Genomic DNA, 20206 nt, shown 5'->3' on the forward strand with positions numbered 1-20206 from the left:
TTAGCCACCTACTATAATTTACGTCAAATCAATAACAACCGCATTATAAATCGTAAGTTAACGAAAAAATCACAATGTCAAATGAATAGGTTAGTAATTTTGATCATTTAGCAATAAATTAACAGTGAATACGAAATCACGTGACACTAGCTAGTTGCTAATTTTCGTGTAAGTCCATTGTTCACTATAGTTACTCAAATTTAGTGAATAGGCCAGCAGGTGTACGATGTGTTCCTATATGAAATCGATAGTATGTAAGTCAAACTCTCGTATATGGATTAGAATGAGTGTAATAAGCCAAGGCGCCGCCGAGTCATCGTCCTGTTCATTATGTTAGCACGATGCCAATTCCCATACAATGGTAGACGGCGGCCACGGTGGGGCGGGTGACGTCACTCCAGGCTAGCCTTGGAATTGAGGTCGGTGCTCGAAATGGCGGCGGTGAAAATGTTGTCTCAAGCGTCTAATTTAGGCGGACAACAACAATTGTATTGCATTTTAGGTTTTTTGACCGTCTATGACTATGTAGATACTTGAGAGATGGTAACGTTTGACATGTGAATTCAAGTCATCGCACATCGTGATAGTTAAGAATTACATTGAGGGCATGTCTCAAATTTTTTCCTTCCTTCTAATAAGTGTTGGATAGTCTAAATATGTCATTTACAAGTGTTAAGTCCTAAAGACAAAAACTGAGAATATTCTATCTGACACTTATCAGAAGGCCGTGAAGGAGCCCTTAGTGTTGTAAAATGTTTGAGAGATAGAAATCTTACCTTGATACTGTCGTAGCAAGCGGTGACCCTTCCATTCTGTACCTCGACGGTGGCCGGCGGGTGCGCGAACTTGCACTCGGTGTCGGGTCGGGAGCACTTATTCCTTTGGAACTCGCGGCACACTTCGAGTTGGAGCCAACGTGAGTCTTTGCCGTTGAGGAGGCTATTCATGTTCACCATGGTTGCCATCGTTGTCACTGTGTCCGGGGTGAGGGAGAGCGCGCACTATTACGCTGAGCGAGTGCGGCGCATAGGCGGCGGAGCGAGCGCGGGCGCGCCCCGGGTGCACTCTCACTGCGGCGCGCGGCGGCGGCGGCACCCGACACTACACACACTACTCCTAACCGCACACGCGTAGGAACACGAAAACCGCGGCGGTTTGCGCGCGGTACGACAAATATTAATTACTATATATTAATCTTACAATTATGTTAGAATTAAAGACACCGACGTTGCAAGCTTATTTAGGCAAGTATTAAATTATTATTATCACACGCGTTCTTGTCGATGTTGACGGTTTAGTAGAGGGCGATAGGTGCTTGGTGCGCGAGCATTGCGGAGGCGGCGGCCGGTGCGGTTCTGGGCGGGCGACGGTAGGGCGCGAAAAAAGCGAGTTAGCGGCTCGGCGGTCAGCGAGCAAGCCGGTGCGGTGCGGGGCTCAACTCTGCGAACAACGAAACACACTGTTAATCTCCAAGCTCAAGCGGCTATCGGGTTAGCAAGCGCGCGCCGGACCCGTCCATAGGCCCGCGCGGTCTTTAATACGTAGCATAGACATTGACCGTTTCAGTAACATTGCAACGATCAGTAGTTTACATCCTTCATCTTAGAGCCCCCGCTCACTTACAACTTTTAGTTGGCCGACTTAGTCGGCCGATTGACCGATTAAAGAACAGGTATAGCGATGTATGACAGCCCGCACATCTGTCCAACTAAATCGTCCAACAAATAAAAAGTCGGCCAACTAAAAATTGTCAGTGAGCGGCCACCCTTAATATTAATTAGCATTTGAAGAAATAATTGATAAAAACAGTAACGACACCTTCAATCTTCATACTACTTGGGTCGGTAATACAAAAATAGAAGAAATGAGTTCCTAGCTAATCTTAAATTAATTCATATTCACTAAATGAAATACATGCCCTGTGAAGCGAATAAAACATTAAGCTTTAATACTAAAGTTATATTAATTAGCTCAGACCATAAGAGGTGTAATTGTAATAAAACAGTACCTACCTACCTAGTGGGATACATAATTCTCTGAAATACTCGCAGCTACTAAAAGTTTGTCGTACAAGCACAATAAATAGGTCATGCAATAAACCTGCACGATTACAAGAATAGGACTGTCATCTTGTTATTGTTGCGTCATTTATAAATGAATTACGTCATTGTTGTGGTTTGACTTTGACTTTCAATAACACATAAAAGCGGGACTCCGTTTTAGGACGGGCCATGGCAGGTGAGAAATACAGATCATAGTGTTTTAAGGTTTAATTTCGGACTAAAGCGGGCGTGAATAGACCAATCAGATTATTGGGAGATAACGTGATAAAATTACAACGACATCTGACAATAATCTATTCCTGCATGCACAGCTGTGTGGAACCGCACCCTTAGACAGGTGTTCGGCAGTCGGCACCAATAATAACACTGGCCGGACGCGTAAATACTGGCCCGCTGGCTATCACAGTCGTTATAACATGCAGCCAAAAATTAATAGCCGCATACACAGATTAAGAATAGCAGGCAGATGGAGCGCACGGAGCACGACGGTGTCACAGCCTCTCCAAATACAGAATTCAAAAACTAATACATTCTCGAGTCAGTACGACACGAAGCGTCGCGTCAGTAACTTTGAATATTATTTAAGAAAAATGGCGTCTTATGTATGTAAATATTTAAAAACTGTTCACAAAAACCAAAGAAATAAGATGAGAGTATTTTTTATTGTTGGACGCCCGCGACTTCGTCCGCGTGGAATTCAGTTTTCACAAATTCCGCGCGAATTTTCCGGGATAAAAGTAGCCTATGTGTTAATCCAGAGTAAAATCTATTTCCATTCTAAATTTCAGCCAAATCGCTTCAGTAGCCGCAGCATAAACGAGGAACAAACATACTTACAAACTTAGCAGTAGGATTAGGTAAGTATTGATTATTATATTAATTTACGTATTTGTTGTTAGTGTTAAATTTTGAAAAGTTTGTGTATGCGGACGTCAAGGAGACGCGTGACGTTGGTTTTTTTATGGGTTTCACCACGCTGCTTGTAAAGACTCACTCTGTATCATCTTTACTCTGTGGCCGCATAAAATATAAACGCTCCACAAAACCCAGAGGCTGCGGCTTTAGTGAGAGCATTGTGAAACGATACACGAGACGAGTCCAGGCCGACGAGTGGTAGAGGTGGAAAAAATCTGTGTGGGCGCAGCGAGTGAGCGTGACTGTCTGGGGCCGGTTACAGGGAAAAACTTGTGAAACCAAATCCTATCGTAATGTGCTATTTAAAGCATAACCCAGTTGAAAATAGCCGCGTGTGCGGGAACGCTGCGTCGCGCTACACATCACGCATAATATTCAAATTTTATTTTTGACACCGGTGCATTGTGGCATTTTTCACACAGCGGCGGACCACGTTTCCGATATATGAAAATCGTGTGTTTGCACACGGAGCTAAAAGGCCAATAGCGGATATTTAAATCAATCATAACTTAGTCTAGTAGTAGTTAGTAATTTCAATTGATGGTAAAGCGTAAATGCAGTTTTATAACAAAAGTTTGCTTTCAAAGCCTCAAGAGTTTCCATTCCAATACAATTGAAAAAAACTGACTTACAATTTAATCAGCTTATATCCCTGATTTATTTCTACATGACATCGAACCAGAACGCACATTCTGCACGTCGCTTGATAACCTTATCTTTCTCGATGAGATCGTAACCAGAGACTAGAACTCATCAGGCAATCAAGAAATATGTAAATTCCAATACTGGTCTACGCCAGGAATGGAACTCAGAACAAAGAGCAACGGCATTATGGGAGTTGTGAAGATAGTCTTCAACGCTTAGATATACCTATAAGTGATTTCCAAATATATGTAAAACTAGCGGACGCCCGCGACTTTGTCCACCCTTAAACCTTCTTAATTCAACCCTCTCTACTAACTATAAACTGCTGCCAAATTTTAACTTTGTAGGTACGTCAAACGGTTTTCGAGATTTAGTGACGATATGATTAAATTAAATTATATAATAATTAGAGCACTCTTACAGAAAGTAATTGCGTAATAAACAAAAACAGTTTTATATATAAAAACTGTATTTTCCTCATAATACCCAAAATTGAAAATACGGTAAAACAAACTTTTTGAAATTTAAATGAAGCTTTCACAACTCTTTAAGAGGCACTGTCAGTAGGTAATTAAACATTCAGCTTTGCACTTCCCACGCATTACGGGTGATTTTATTTCACGTTGATATTACATTTTAAAATCGTTATTTATTTGTTGATGAATTACCCATTTACTAAAAGGGCCACAACTCACGAGTAGTAACGCTCAAAGCCAATCCTTTCAGCGTTATCAGTATCGAGCTTAAAAATCAATAAATTCTAATAGGTCGGCAACAAAAGGCTACAATAGTACGCTGCAAATTATAAATTTGCTGAGTAGTAAATTATTTGAGTGATCAACTGACAGGAACAATAGGCCTTTTCCAGGATAAGTAATTTTGCGAATCCGTCTTTATAAGGATGCGACTTTCAGTTTTTTTAGCAACAGATAAATTTGGCTAGTAATAAAGTTAGTCAGTCTTTTGTTAAAGTTTTAAAAAGAAAAGGATCGGAGGACATTGCTTTTACAAAGATATGACATTCAGAAAATCATGAAAATTGTTTCCAAAATATTGTACGTGCAGTGAGATAAGCCGCAAATGAATGTCTGCCTTAAACATAAGAAGTAACAACTATTACGAGTTTGTTGTTGGCGCATCTTGCCAGTATAGACAGACTGCGAAACTTTTAGCTGATGTCAAGAATTGCAACTTTTGTGGTGATTAATGTGCATCTTACGATACTTCGCAGAGAGCATAAGGAAAACTTAACTAATAACGTCGACTTATTGTCTCTTCCATGGATATAACTGAAACTTTAATTAAAGAAAGACAAACTACTTGTATACCATGGAATAATCTCAGGAATTACTTCTCTATTTGAAAAATTCTTTCGGTGTTAGATAGTCCATTTATCGAGGAAGGCTATAGGCTATATACTATCACGCTAAGACCAATAGCGAAGCACCAATGAAGAATGTTTCAAAATCGGGGGATGTTTTCCTATTGAGAGCTTACGCTGCGTGAGCTGCGTAAACGGTTTAACCGTTTAGGTAGCGCAAAAATCATGTATGACCGAATTGTTCCCTTTAAAAGTTCTAAAAAAAAAGTTCGCGGGATTTGTGAAAAGCTCTCCCGGGCGTTCTCTAGTTTCACAATAAAAATAATAGCGCCAAAATGTGGTCTAACAGTAAATACCTTTACCATATCGTGATTCCAATTCCAAGTAAAGTAATATTCCGCTTGAACTTTTGAAGTAAGGTAAGGGAGCCGTTTAGAACGTGAAGATTTTGTACAGATAGCTTTAACTCATGTATGCCTTATTCAGCTCCTCTATGCGCTGGCATTTAAAGGGAAGGAAACGTAATCCTCCCGAGCACACATAACTAAACGTACTCAAAGCAAATGGACATCGTTTTATTTAGAGTATCAAACAAGCGACTGAGAACTGGCAGCGTCAAAGGATCGGCGGCTGATTCTTTTCACGGCAGTGGCGCCGCTCGCTCGGTTTCTCAGATGCTCGACACGCACGGGGAAGACATTCAATAACCCAGAGAAAAGATTACCAAGAGCAATCAGACGGAAGCGAATCTAAATAAGAATCTCGTGAAAGCGGTCGGGCGCGAGGGTGGAGTGAAGGGGGAGAAAAAACAGTTGGGTCCCCGGCCTTTGTGATCCGCGATTCGATCAAGTTGCAATCGAAAAATTTTTCACGACCGTTTAATGGGTTTGCGAATAGTGCGGTTCAGCGGCAGCGACACACAGATTCACCCTGCCGCCCCTTTGCGTCCACGGTCTCGACCGGGAATCGAACCTGGGTCTCCCACAGTTTCAGAGGGCGCTCTTTCCACTGAGCTATCAAGACAATAAGAAAGCAAAGAGTACGTCAAGGCGGATAGAAATGGCAAATTATCACAAAATTAAAGAAAATTACTATACTAATAGCATTAACAACTGAGTCTTAGGGCCATAAATCATTTCTCTATATCTATCTCGCTTGCACTTATGGGTCTTATGGAGCCGTCTAGTGAAGGGTGTAACAATGAAAGACATATTATCGATAAGTAAAGTTTATTATCGTATCTTGTTCACAAAATTAAAAAAATTAACAATATTTGATTTAATATAATACATATTTCATATTATATAATTATTAACTAAATAAAATTAATCTTCATCTGAGTCTTCATCATCAGAATCTTCGTCTTCTGCCAAATTTATTATATATTAGTATCCATAGTGCGCAACGAGTAACACATGAATGTATTTATTTAATTGCAGTAAACACATTTATAGCAAAAAAAATACGCAATGCAATTACATTAGAAACCGACCAATCAGAATCGTCCAAATCATTATTGACTCATCATTAGCACGTGCGCAGGTAGCCGTTTATCGATAATTAGGGTGCGCAGGTAGGCGCGCTGCACATTCCTATCTTTTTTGACTTTTATGACCGGACGACTCAGATGATAATGCGCATACTATAAACAGATTACAAAACCCCGTCTAAGTCATGAATGCACAGTATTACCACACTCAACCGCACCTTTCGCTTACTGATATTGCCCACACACGATTGAACTTTATAACGTGACATTTGTATCGGCTATGATTTTATTATTAAGGCGGTAACCAGCCTATATACTTATTTACTACAACAATAAAAAATTATAATACTTCCAAAATTTATATAAAATGTCATTGCAGTACCGCGCATATTTTAGTCACTACGTACTCCAATTATAGCTATGTTTATTTTCATTTCATCATCATCATCATCATCATCATCATCATCATCATCATCATCATCATCATCATCATCATCATCATCATCATTACTATCATATCAGCCGGATGCCGATGGACGTCCACTGTAAGACATATCCCATTTGCAGTGACTTCCAAACATCACGATACTAATCCGCCTGCATCCAGCGAATGTTATGCTAAGTACCTACTTAAGTAAGTATTATAAACCCACAAAAAAATGCTATTAAGTAAACACTTTTTTGACTGACTTTCAATGATTCAAAATTTAATAAATTTATCATCTTACTTCCCATAATTATCATGACATACTGTACACTACAGTATGTCATGATAATTTAATTTTCTATTTAGTTACACGGTAACCCCTTAAGATAATCAGCAGTATCAATTACTATCCCACGTACTACATGTACTCGTAGTAAAATATCTCATTGCAAACCAAGAATGTTTATAGCCCTGAGATTTAGTGGTAAGCCTACAGTTTGCATATTATTGTAAATAGGATAATAAATAGATTGATTTGAAGCAGGAAATCTTTTCGAATTTTTTTTATTAGTACTTATGGCAGTTTCACTATTGGATCTCGAAGTTTTATTATCACATGTACCTGCGACTCGTAGAATAAAATCTAAGAATTATTGCTGAAGGTATTTAAAGAACTACACCCCTATTTACTAGAGAGTAGTAATTTTACTTATTCTTCATCACAGAAGAGTAAACGCTAAAAGCTAATCCTACCAAATGAACAAATCATGCCAAAAATCTAATATTATGTCGATATTATACTCGTACATGCATTTATGGTACATAATATGGTATTGAAAGTGATTTCGTAATCAATTACCTCATTGAGTCATACAACGAGAGTAAGGTTATTGATACCTACAATCTACATGTCGCACGGTTCGAACTGGGCTACTGTACAATCACTTCTTTTGTTCGGATCATTTTAATTGAAGGCAAGTTAAATTTTTAAACAACTTGTTAATAAGCAAAGTCTTTCAATATAGTGTGTTTGTTACCTATAGCTACTTTGGTTTTATGAATTAACTAACGGATGGTTTCTCCGATTTTAGATCTGGACCGCACAAAAAATGTCCTTTACGATCCTGACGATGACATAACGACCGACAATGTTACCCAGGCAACACAAACACTAGCTACACAGCGTTTTCGCCGGCTAAGACAAGGTCCTCGATATCTGACGTCAACTATACGTGGGTTTTTTAACTTATGAGAAGACGCCCTTGAGAGTCGTTTCGCCCATCTATTCAGCTTCTGCCTTCGGGCCCCATCAAACGATGCTTCTGCGCTTACCCAAACCCCCCGGTGACACTGGAGAGGTCCCATAAGGGGCCTAAGGCATTTACAGTCAGAAGAGATAATAACGGATTGTTGCGTCTTCATTCTCATCAATTTCTGCATTATAGTATTTTACCAACTTTATACCTCAGATAACGGAATTTATACATACATATTTTGTTTAATTAACCTGACTATTCCAGTAAAAAAGTATTTTTTTCAGTTTTGAGGAGACTAATAATAATCCACAGTTACTAGTTATTGTGTTATAGCGTACCAAATTACTACTATACCAATTTAAATATGTACAACATGACTTGTTATTTCCTCCGATCTATTAAAAACACATAACGAGGAAGTAGGTATAAGCTAAAAGCTCATTTACCTCTCAAACCGTATCACAATTGATTTATTTAAAATAGGTTTTTTGAAGCTACAAAAACTAAATAGGTTACGGTTTGTCATCAATGTAATTGAAGTTCAAACTTCAAAAAAGAACTTGTCTATATAGGCTGAAAAAAGAACAGGTAATGAAATGGGAGGAGGACCAATATCAATGGCCCCAACGGGTAAGCGAGGCACACATTATAAATTAAAGTGAACTACCCGTAAACGTACGTAGCCCTTCGCGTAGATACAAGCAGATTTGAAAGTCGTTTATACACCTTACCATGCAGAAGATGACATGTTTTCTACATGATAAACCTATGCAATACCACAGTAAACATTATTGTATATAATATATACTGTGACAATAACAATCATAAATTAATATCTCTATTTCAAGTAGATTTTCCGTGCTAATAAAAAGTCTAGTGACTAAATTAGCTAAACTAAACAGATAGAAAGAGCAAGTTGCTTTTTTTTAAACAATGATAAACAATATTCCATTAATAGATGAAAACCAACTCCAAATATCTTAGTCATGCTTTCATTGCCTACATTCTTATACGTGAACGTTTCTTACTCACCACACCAGCAAAACTAAATAGCCCTGAATAAAGTCATAGACAAAGATTATTATAATCTGGAATACTGAAATCTACGCTGATGAACACAAACGACTTCTCACCAAAGAAAGAAGAAGTCCCGCGTCTAAAACCTGAACTAAAATTGACAGCGCCTTACACAAATGACAATAACACCGCTATTACCAAATGACAATGAACGCCATTAAGAATAAGCGCCGCGTCTACGGGACTTGATTCGTGGTGCGGAGTATAGGAAACAGTATATTCAACAGACGGCATCGCTGTAGCAATAGTACTAGTTGGTTCGAATTCACACCTCTCAAGTGTTTCGGTAGCAAGGTCACGCTATAATGAAGCGGAAAAAGAAGCAGACAAGAGCGAGTGACCTTGGGCAGTGGTGTCGCTTCGCCGCGCCGGCCGCAGACGCGGGCGCAGCAAAAACTGCCGCCGCGTTTACCTTCGCCACACTTCATTGGGCCCCTGATACGCTCTCAATAAATTCCTTATTATAATAAACTATTACTTGTTGATCGATTGCATTTTTGACCGCCTTTTTTATTTCAACTACAGGATCACTTACTCTTATAGGCACTAGTACACATCTGTTCAACACAAATGTAGGTTTTGTATTCATGATTACTTATGTAAGTATATTATTATAAAAAGTCAACGCCAATAAATAGTTGAGTTCTACTAAAATTTCGAATGATTTACCAGATAAAATTATACACCTTATTTTCCGAAAACTAATTTATTCAATAATTTCGTTACACCAATCGCAAATTGTCTACTTCTTTTGCCAGTTGCCTAACAGTTTGTTTTCCCTAGGAAAATCGGTTGCTGAGCAACTAGATCACATTGCCCTATCGACTCGGAGCCAACCGTAAAGTAACTTGAGCAACATTTTAGACTATGATAGATACTTGTTTGTAATGTACACCACAAAACTGACAAGAATAAGCGTTTAACCTTCTAAAGATAACAATTTATAAATCTACTAGGTAAATCACGCTGTATCACCCGCGTGGAATTTTGATTCTTCAAACAAACAAAGGGTGCATACCTTTAAAACACATGAAACTACTTATTACTGGGATTAAAAACAAGTATTCTATGCTTTAATGCAGACCATAAACTATTAATGTACTAAATGTTTTTGCGTGATTATTAAATCTAAAACCATTTAATCACACATAGCCAACGATCTGAATCATTCTTGCAAAAGTGTGAAACAAGAAGAAAAATTACTGCCAATAACTTGGTAAGCATAAAAATTCCATACAAAGAGATTGCTAATAAATAATTTTGTACGTGAGTTGACTTGTATTTTATCAACCACGTAGTTGCGGAGGCAAGTATTTTTTCTTATGATCGTCAATTTCTATCTCATCAAAGAAGCTTAACAATACTTATATTAATTTGTTTTTGGGAGTCATAAGTTTTAATTGGCTCAATTAATTAAAAGATTTATGTTGTCTTGTTTTCAACTCGGTTTGAATTTAGGCAATTACTTCTAATTTATTACTTAATAATTTAATTAAAGGGAAGGTAGCAATAGCAAGCACTGAGGCGAATTCTGATAGGTACTTGTTTATCATCGTCTTTTGTACTTAACCTGGAGAACATTTTGAATGTAGGTAGTTTTAAATAACTAGTAATTAGCAGAAAACTAAAAATTGTTATTGCTTTATTTTAAACAGATGTCTTTACTTTTAAATGATCTGATTTAAATAGTTATAGACTATACAAAGAAAGAATACATTTTAACATTTAGCTAAGTATTTTTACACATTACTTATAATACGACAAGCAGTTTCGTAATTCCATTTCTATAATAGGTAATATTATATCCTTTAGGATATATTTTGCAGATTATTTAGGATTAATAAGAGCAAATCCATGTTCTTTCAAAACTTTGTTCTCGTTTGATTTAAGATTGCACTAGCATTTTACCTTTAGTTATACTAGCTTAAAAGGTTTAATATGTACATAGTTATATTAAATTTTACTCTTTTTTAGAATCAATGTAATCCCATGTGAAATAAACGAATTTGATTGAATAATATAAATCCTATTATCTATTCAATGTATTTGTACACTTCCCTCGTTCCACGCACAAAATTTAGATACGTAGCTGTATTTGTATTATGTTTTGAGCGTGTACCTCAAACCTCAAACCGTGTGACATGCATGATAAAACAAAATACAGAGATAACGTATTTTGATTACGCAAAAATGTTGTTACATTTTTATTTTATTTTATAAGCTTGTTAAAATTTAATATGTAACCTGAATAACACCCTTTATATCGAAGCGTTTAAAAGTAAACAAAAAGAGATCACCGGGTACAGGTTCCAGTTATATGGAAATATTATTTCGATATTAAATTATTGGTATTATAAAGCTGTTAACAGACAAAAGTAGAAGAGTTCTAGGAGATATGATTCCACCTATTAGTATAAGATTTTTCCAACTATATGTAAGTGTGGAGACACTTTTATACAACGTTAACTGACCATTGATTTCATCAGGCTATTGTTACGAGATTTGCAAGATTTCGAGATTTCCGAGAGATTAGATAATAACTACCTACCTAATATGTAAATTAACTTATTTGCGTTCACAATGATGTGTGCAGAGAATCGTAAAATTATGATGAGTTGGTTCATGTTTTTAATAATGTGAATGAATTAAAATTTTCATGAATGTATCATTTTAAGTCTTTGTGTAGTTTGTACATTAATGAAATATGTATGGTAATTATGGATTTTCAAGATGTATGTCGGACTTGAAGTAAACTAAAATGATTAGGTAACTACTAAATCCATGATAACCAATTGAAAAAAGGCCCCCAAAACTATATTTTGTATCTTCTAGTTTTGTTAAGAGAATGTTAGCATTTTATTATTAATGTTACCCTTACCCTCGAATTTCTATCAAAGACTGTGCTAGGAGTGAGTATGACAATTGAACAAACGACTGGTGGGATCAAACCCATGATAACACCAAGGAGTAGAGTCCGACCTCCTCTATGGAATCATCGTGCGGGTCCATCGTGTGGAAGAGAGAAAAAGTCTGAGCAGAGCCCTTGTTAACAATTGGTGTAGGGTTAACGATATAATTGACATTATAGTAACTCCCCTTCTCCGCTCGTGTCGTTAAATTTAAGCAAGTTCTTCGTAAAAATATAGGATATATAGGCATAAATATTAAGAGGCGCGAAAGAGCGTCAGTCAAATAAGAGAGAACGGCTGACAAAGCGACAAGGTATCTTTACACGAACCATTTGGGGCCACTTTTGTCTACTTAATAACTCAACTTAGATATCATTTCTTCTTTGATCTATAACATTTGTGATATTGAATTTGGCTCCTATTTTTACGTTTACGTTTTGATAGGATATAACATACTGTATCCGAAAATAACGAACAAGATATAACCTGGTGTGATAACTAAAGAGTCGCATATCGCGGAACGTCATCAGTCATCACCAATAACGTCATTCATTATTCCGCTCACGGCCGACCGAGCGCGATAGCTGACTCACGGCGCGAGACAATTTTAAATTTATTAAATAAAAATACTAATTTAGCTCTCGCCTCGTTAAGAACCGTATGATGCTCACGTCAGTTAAAAATATTTTTAATTTTTTTGTCTGATGACAATTTAACGCTTTGCTGTTGCAATCACACTTGACAGACGCTGCATTTTCATTTTAGAAGGTTATATTTTACCTAAGTATTAAGAAATTGAAGATTTAAGAAGATAGATAGATAGAGATATTGAACTAATATTTTAAATCCGACAGGTATCAGCATTGTACCTTGTCGACATTTGACTTTCTCTCGTATAGAGAGAAATGTCATCATAAGCCTACATAACGCAAAATTATTATTGGTGTCACGTCTTTGATCACACAGTAGTAACAGGACAAATCTAAGAAGATATGATTTCTTATTAGATACGATCAAATTCCAACTAATGCTCTTATGGATTTCACAAACTACTAACCCATCCTCAAAAATATGAAAATATTCACATAGCAACAACCGAAATAGTAAATGACTTACACGACCCAGGTGACCAGGTGGATGCAAATATAGTGAGCGCCAAACCAAATTATTAGTCGAGCACGTAGGTCAGTTCCGGCAGTCAAAACAAAGGCCATTGTTACCTGCGCAGAGCAGATCGCAACTGGGGCCGCTCTCGCATTCGGGGCATGTGCGAGGCACATTAAGCAGCCTCTGGGGACGCCGGCAGACTAGTAATTAGCAAGAGAAGCGAAAAATTTGCGACGGGTTAAAATTTACGAGGCGCAAATTACACGATTCCGACGCTATCGCTGCAGTGCGCTCGTTAATGTGCAAGCCTTATCGAGCATGCTGCGACTGCTCGGGACCGGCCTGAAGGCGTGTTGACATTAGACTGCTCCGCGCTCGTATCAGAAACAATACAAGCAATAGCTAATTGCTTCACGGACATGGATGTTTCAGAATTTAACACAATCAGAATTTTACAGACTTGGTCGCTAACTCGTGGCATCATTAGATGGTTTAGACATTCAGCGGCCGATGGAACGAGTTATGATCTGAGTTTCTCTGTGTGATCGAATCAGAATCACAGAAGAACCAAAGTCATAGCTCAACGAGTCGCGAAGCTGAAGTGGTACATGATTTGAAGAGCCGATGAGAATTAGGATCCCAAGGTGTTGGAATAGCGACTATGTAGGTACCGGGAAGCACAGTGTTGGTCGACTGATTATATTATGTGAGTCGCTGGATCCAGGCGGCTAAGGACAGTGATGTTTGGAGGTTCCTAGAAAAGACTTGCAGTGTCTGTCCACCGGCTGATGTGATGTGATGATGATGACTCGCATTGTAAGGAAATTAATGATTAAAGAATTATATTCACTGGGTAAATATTGCTTGACTAATCACGAACCATAGTGAATAAACTTGTGTTTGTTAGCGTTATAATGTGTCTGTTTGTAATCGCAGTAGGTATTATAGGAATGTTGAGTAAAATGTTACAATGTCAACGCATTACGCAACATATTGAGAGTCAAATGTTGCCAATTCAATATAGTAAAACTTAATTAATATTAATGTGATATTAAGGATTTAAAAAAAACTTCATTATTACGAAAACAATAGAAATAATAGTTTACTTAATAATTAACGCAGAATTACGGGAAACCCCAACCAAGTAAAGGAAAATCAATTGGTTTGATATTAAAAGTCGACAATAATGATGATATCACCTTACCTACTTGTACACAAATAGACAGTAACTTACAGTGCATATACTTAACCGAGTTGTTTAATCTATTTAAAAGTCGCAGCTGGGTTTTAAATCAAAACCACGACTTAAGAAATAAAGCTAGAAGCTTTGCAATAAAAGTAAATTAAATTTTTGTGTAATGTTAGACTCCTTCGTGTTTTTCCATTCAATAAAATACTCGTAAGTAGGTGCCTAGTTAATTCCTTCCGCTCTAGAATCAAAATGTAACGTAGAACCAATCTGAAGCGTAAGTATCTTATCAGTGATTAATTTGGTCGCGTAATCTGCGAGTTGGACTCGTGTGACACATCCGTTTATTTTTCACATAGATAAGATAAAAATTCTTTCCGATAACATCCATGAGCGTCCATTTTAATTTTAATGCATTTAAAACGTGCCTGACTACTTAATTTTGCTCTGTACGCCTAGCATACAACCAACGACTTAAATCATGAACAGGAATAGATAAATCGACCAGGATCCGAGTAGTAACAGTCCCATCACTTTCGCCCCAAGCCAATTAATGAGATAGCGATATTTCCGATTGCGCTGCTATTGTTTGACATTTGTCTATTTCTCTTGATGAAATTCGTATGGTCGCACGCAGGTCTGCAGGAAAACAAAAATACTACATTTGTCACACAGTTTAGTAGTATGACTGAACGCATTTTTTCTAGATGTGTAAAGTTTTGCCTTTAAACATTGTTCTCAAGATATTATGAGTCAAGATATTATGTTCAGTTAGGGTTTTCTCTATATTGTTAATTAATTTAATTATGGGTCTATACAACGTTCTTTACGATCATGAATGAATTCACGAATAACTCTTTATTGTACTTAAACCGAAAATTATAAAATAAAGAATACAAAAGCAATAAATTAAATAGGTACAATAGGCGACCTTATCGCTAAGAAGCGATCTCTCCCAGGCAACCTATAAGAGGAAATAATAAATAATCATTTATTTAGGACATGGTGTGCTATTTATCCAAGTTTCAGGATAGCAGCTAGCAAGAGCAACTGTTTCCGAATCTAAAGATGCTGCAGAAATTACTACATGAATAACATAGTAGAAATACAATGGTGGAACTTGTTCAATTTGTGTGAAGCTTCAATAGCGGATGCAGATTCCGTTGTACATTCCCTACGAGCGAATGGTGTTGATACACATAATACTATAGTTCAAGTAGAACATTTTGTCTCCCCAAAGATCGTGCTCGTATTAATTAGTCTTAAGATAGTTTTAGTTAATGCATGTTATAGCTAAGTAACACTACGAGAGCTACGTAGTCACTTTAGTGACTAAGCTCTTTAAAATAGAATTAAAAAAAAAATCGTACATAATATGAGTTTGGCGTGATTCAAAACTGAACGTTACTATACTAACATAAAATACAGTAATCATCGATAACTGAAAATAAATAAGGATAATCTCTACTCTCGCAAAATGAAGGGAATGTTAAATGAATAGTTAAGTCCTTTTACCATTTTAAATATTAAATGGCCAACCGATTAACCAACCAATTTGGATTTTAAAAACCATTTAGCCAAAGTTAAAAGTTATTTTCATCTTAAATCATACTACACGGCATAGTTTATGTAATCGCAAACCAAATGTTTGGACAAAAAAAAACGTTTTTAGGTCACTATTTATTTAAAAATTTGGGAATAAAATACCAATGGAACTCCGTTCGCTTTTTTACGGTTTAAGAATTTATAAAAAATAAAACAAAAATATTGTAGTGAAGCGAGCTCTATTGACAGAGGTTTCATTGTTGTGAGCAGGTAGTCGACCAGCTGTTGCCTTCGTAGTTGGAATGGTGCAAACAGACCATTGTGCAGCTTAGCTGATCCAATACAGTGAAAATTTAAAATTAACACATATGCATGCACCTTTTCCAACATGTAAAATGTTCTTGTTTTTGGTTAATACACATTTATATAATCTTTCAGGTCCTAAACGGAACCTGGCCACATATAGCCTGGACCACTGTTAGTGATAACGTCGCCTTTTATACTGCATTTTATTCATAGTTTTAAGATTTTGTATGTTCCGTATATGTGTTTTGTTGCATTAAAGATATTTAAATAAAATAAATAATATCGTTTAATGTTCTTTATCACTGATGTTGATTATCAAATAAAAACAAGAAAATAAAAAGGTTGTAGGAATTTCATAACATAAAGTTAGAAAAATAAATTACTAATAACACGTTTTTAACAGAAGTTAAGTACCTATAATGATGAGAATTTACGCACGTGAGTACCTCCTATCTTTGTAAAATGTGCGTTGTTTAAGTTATTAATTCATTAGGTAAAAACCACGTAACTAATAAGGGTTTACGAGTTAATCTATCTTGATAAAGTTGTTATGATAAACTTTTTATGTGTATAAAGACTTTAAATGAAATGCCTAATAGACAAATACGCTGCTTGGCACCCAATTCAAATTATATCTGCGTTGCCTGCAATGCAATTGTAAAATATGGCGAAATTTCAACATATTTGTTATATTTATTGGCTCAAGAAAGTCTATAAATAAAGTACATAATAATTGTAAAATGACAAGAACATAAAGTACAAGTTAAACGAATAGAAGCTCGTAGTTCCCTTTTTGGGGTAAAGTCGCGTTATCCCGAGCAGTTTGGCACAACTCGCACATTAGGAGAATTTTATTACAGTAATTTTTAAAAATACTGTAAGTACGTACACAGTTGGTAGTTTATTATTATTATTGGGGTCCGTTAAAGTGGATATACATTCGTACTTCGACCCTTTTGGGTCTATTTCTTTTGTACTCATTTTTAGTAGGTATTTAATTATTTTTTTGGCAAACTTGTGATTAGTTTTTAATCTTAGCAATTCAAGATTTGAATTCCGGACAAGAATTGTTTTTTTAGAGATTTTTTTGTAACGAAGAAGTATTTGAAATTGGTCCTCACCTTCCTTGTCTTGAAAAGTTAGGCAATCTAGTGGTCACTTTGTCTTGAGGACATGGGATGTCAATACTGGTTTTTATTTTTTAATTTTGTCTGACATTATTTTATAAGGTATTTTATAAAGTAAGTTTATTTGTATTATTTAAAATTTGATAATGATTATTACAGACAGGTACCTAGTCAGTGTTAATTCAAAATTCATTAATTTCAAGTACTTCAAAACGTCAGGTAAAGGATAAAAATCGTCTCCCTATGCTGCGTGGGTGTAAGTAGCAAATACGGCTGACTAAGTATTAACAATACAAATACAAAGTATCCAATAGTAGAACAATTAAATAGACTGATGATGATGATGATAATGATAAACACAGGAAGCATGTTCGAAGGACTAAGACAAAGTTTCTATAACGTCTTTCGCTAACTGTTAGAGATAATGTTAATGTTCTTCCATGTTAGTTTGTCTCAACTCTCACATTAGCAAAACTAACTAGTTACGTTGGTGGTTAGATATTTGTCCTGTGTTCGTTTAAACGTTTTATTAATGAGTTAACAGACAGTAGGGTATAATCTGTATTTAAATGAATGAAAATTCAATATTATTGTTAAGATTACATAGATGAAGTCTTTATAAAATCATGTGATAGCATTTTATTGTAGTAACTAGTATTCTAGTTATCATTTATCTCACTATTGTATATTAGATTCAGTAGACTCATCAGATCATTCGGCATTTACAGATAAGTAGATATAATTTTAAGGATTTAGGTGATTTAAAGACACAAAGTTACCTAGGAGTATCGTCCATCTCGCTTTAGAGTTATCTTGGCGCTAAAGGGTAGGATTCAGTAGACTGATCAGGTCATTCAGCATTTTCAAATAGTTATACAAAATTTTAAAGCTTTAGGTGATTTAAAGACACAAGTCACTTTATGAGTAACGCACATTTCACTTTAAAGTTATCTTGGTGCTAAAGAGTTAAGATTCATTAGACTGATCAGATCATTCAGCATTTTCAAATAGATATAATTTCAAAGCTTTAGGTGATTTAAAGACACAAGTGATTTTAGGCCTATCGCCCATCTCACTTTAGAGTCGCCTTGGCGCAAAAGAGTAAGATTCAGTAGACTGGTCAGGTCATTTAGCATTTTCAAATAGATATAATTTTAAGGCTTTAGGTGATTTAAAGACCTAAGTTATTTTAGGGTTATCACCCCTCACACTTTAGAGTTATCTTGGCGCTAAAGAGTAAAATTCCGTAGACTGATCAGATCATTCAGCATTCTCAAATAGATATTATTTTAAGTCGTTAATTTAATTTAGATTTTTTTTAAAACCAAAGAATTAGATTGAAGACAAAAATACTTATTAGTAAAAAAATATTACATACTCAAATAAAATGAGTGATAAACATTTGTGTACATCAAAAGTGTCCGTTGTAATATCCCTTACCTGACTGCCGGAAGCTAATGTTTGTCTTAGTTGGAGATTTGGATTGAACTATTCAGACAGTTCTAAAACTAAAAGTGCTTTTTCAGCTGTTTCTTGTAGAAACCGTTGATTAGTTTTAGACTATTCAATTTTAGTTTATCCGGTGGTTAGGTATTAATTTATAACTTATCTTTTTTCATCATTCATTTCTTATATATTTAGAAAATTAGGATTTTATTAAACAAGTCAAATGGTAGTTTATGTAATAAAAATAGAGTTTAGGGTTTTTGTCTATAAATATCTACTTATAATTTAAAAGCTTTATTTTATTTTACTAAAAATTACTTTTGTTGGTAAAAATCTCTTAATTTATGAAAGTTATTATATCTAAGAAAAGTCATTCGTAGGTTCAAAATATTTTGTTAATAAAGAACAGAAAACTTAATCCAGTACATACCCAGTAGATTTTGTTATTAGTGGCCAAAACGGTGTTTTTAGTGTATTTTTTTGCAAAACTTGGAATTTTCGCAGAATTTAGAGAATATTAGGTCTGATTTTGATTTTCAAGATAGCTAGAAAAAGTTATTTTACTGCTCAGTCAGAAATGATTTTACACTTTAACGAAGAAACATAAATCAAACTTTAATATTAGGAACTTTTAGTTTTGCTGACATTGATGGGCATTTCTTTTTGTCATTTTTCTCCATTACAAAGTGGATTTTTCGCTTCCACAGTAGCCCCTTAGTTTCAAAGTGCGAGCACGAAGTCCCGCACGGCGGCACGAGGGTGCACCGTGCCACGCGGGGTGCACACTGCACATCCGCTAGCGATGCAAAAACTGCCATGCGGGGACGCAGGCCGCGCCGGGGCACCGCGCGATCCAGCAGACGGACTCGACTCTCGAACACACTTATCGCTTTATATTGTGGTAAATTTCACGTCGAATTTCGGAAATCGCCTCCGACTCAACACCGAAAACACAAAAGATAAAAACACTACCAACGTGGGACGCACGAAATAATAAAACTAATATTTCATACAAAAAAAAACACAACTTTAATTCACAAACTTTCACGTTGCTCACTTTGACGCGAGTTCCGAATTCGACAATTACGGCCGTTTCTAATATAATGAGCGGTAACACTTACATGATGAGGGGTAAGTAAGCTGGGTAAGGGAGCGTAATGTCCAAAAGTCAAATCATAGCAAGTCGCACGTAAGTTGGGAGAAACGATTCGCCGGTAGCGTAGAGGTCGCGTTCGCGGCCACGGCAGGGCGGCACGCGTCGTGTTCGGAGCACGAGTGCGGTGCACAGAGCGGCGCGAGTCACACAAGCACAAGCGAAGTCGGCGGGCGACTGACGGGAGGCGAGTGGCGCGGCGCGGGACGTCGCTGCGCGCGCACCCCGCGC

At 36.4% G+C, this 20206-nt stretch overlaps 1 protein-coding gene across 9 annotated transcripts in view; it reads right to left on the minus strand.

Moving 5' to 3' along the window:
• The window catches only part of LOC112056791 (protein muscleblind), a 206563-nt gene that overhangs the window by 89952 nt on the left and 96405 nt on the right, over positions 1-20206 (minus strand). For 2 of the 9 annotated variants that reach the window (XR_008252388.1, XM_052891120.1), the window contains exons 1-2: positions 19944-20170; positions 777-1440 (exon numbers count right to left, since the gene is read on the minus strand). Coding sequence is in view for 8 of the 9 variants with exons in the window: in XM_052891120.1 (XP_052747080.1) it covers positions 777-965 (189 nt within the window). In the remaining variant the exon portion in view is untranslated. Of the gene's footprint in view, positions 1-776; positions 1441-19943; positions 20184-20206 lie in introns of those variants that run through there. The other 7 variants (XM_052891119.1, XM_052891121.1, XM_052891114.1 and 4 more) reach the window with 7 other exon arrangements.

This window comes from Bicyclus anynana, chromosome 3 (genome assembly GCF_947172395.1).
Source record: "Bicyclus anynana chromosome 3, ilBicAnyn1.1, whole genome shotgun sequence".
Lineage (NCBI taxonomy): Eukaryota > Metazoa > Arthropoda > Insecta > Lepidoptera > Nymphalidae > Bicyclus > Bicyclus anynana.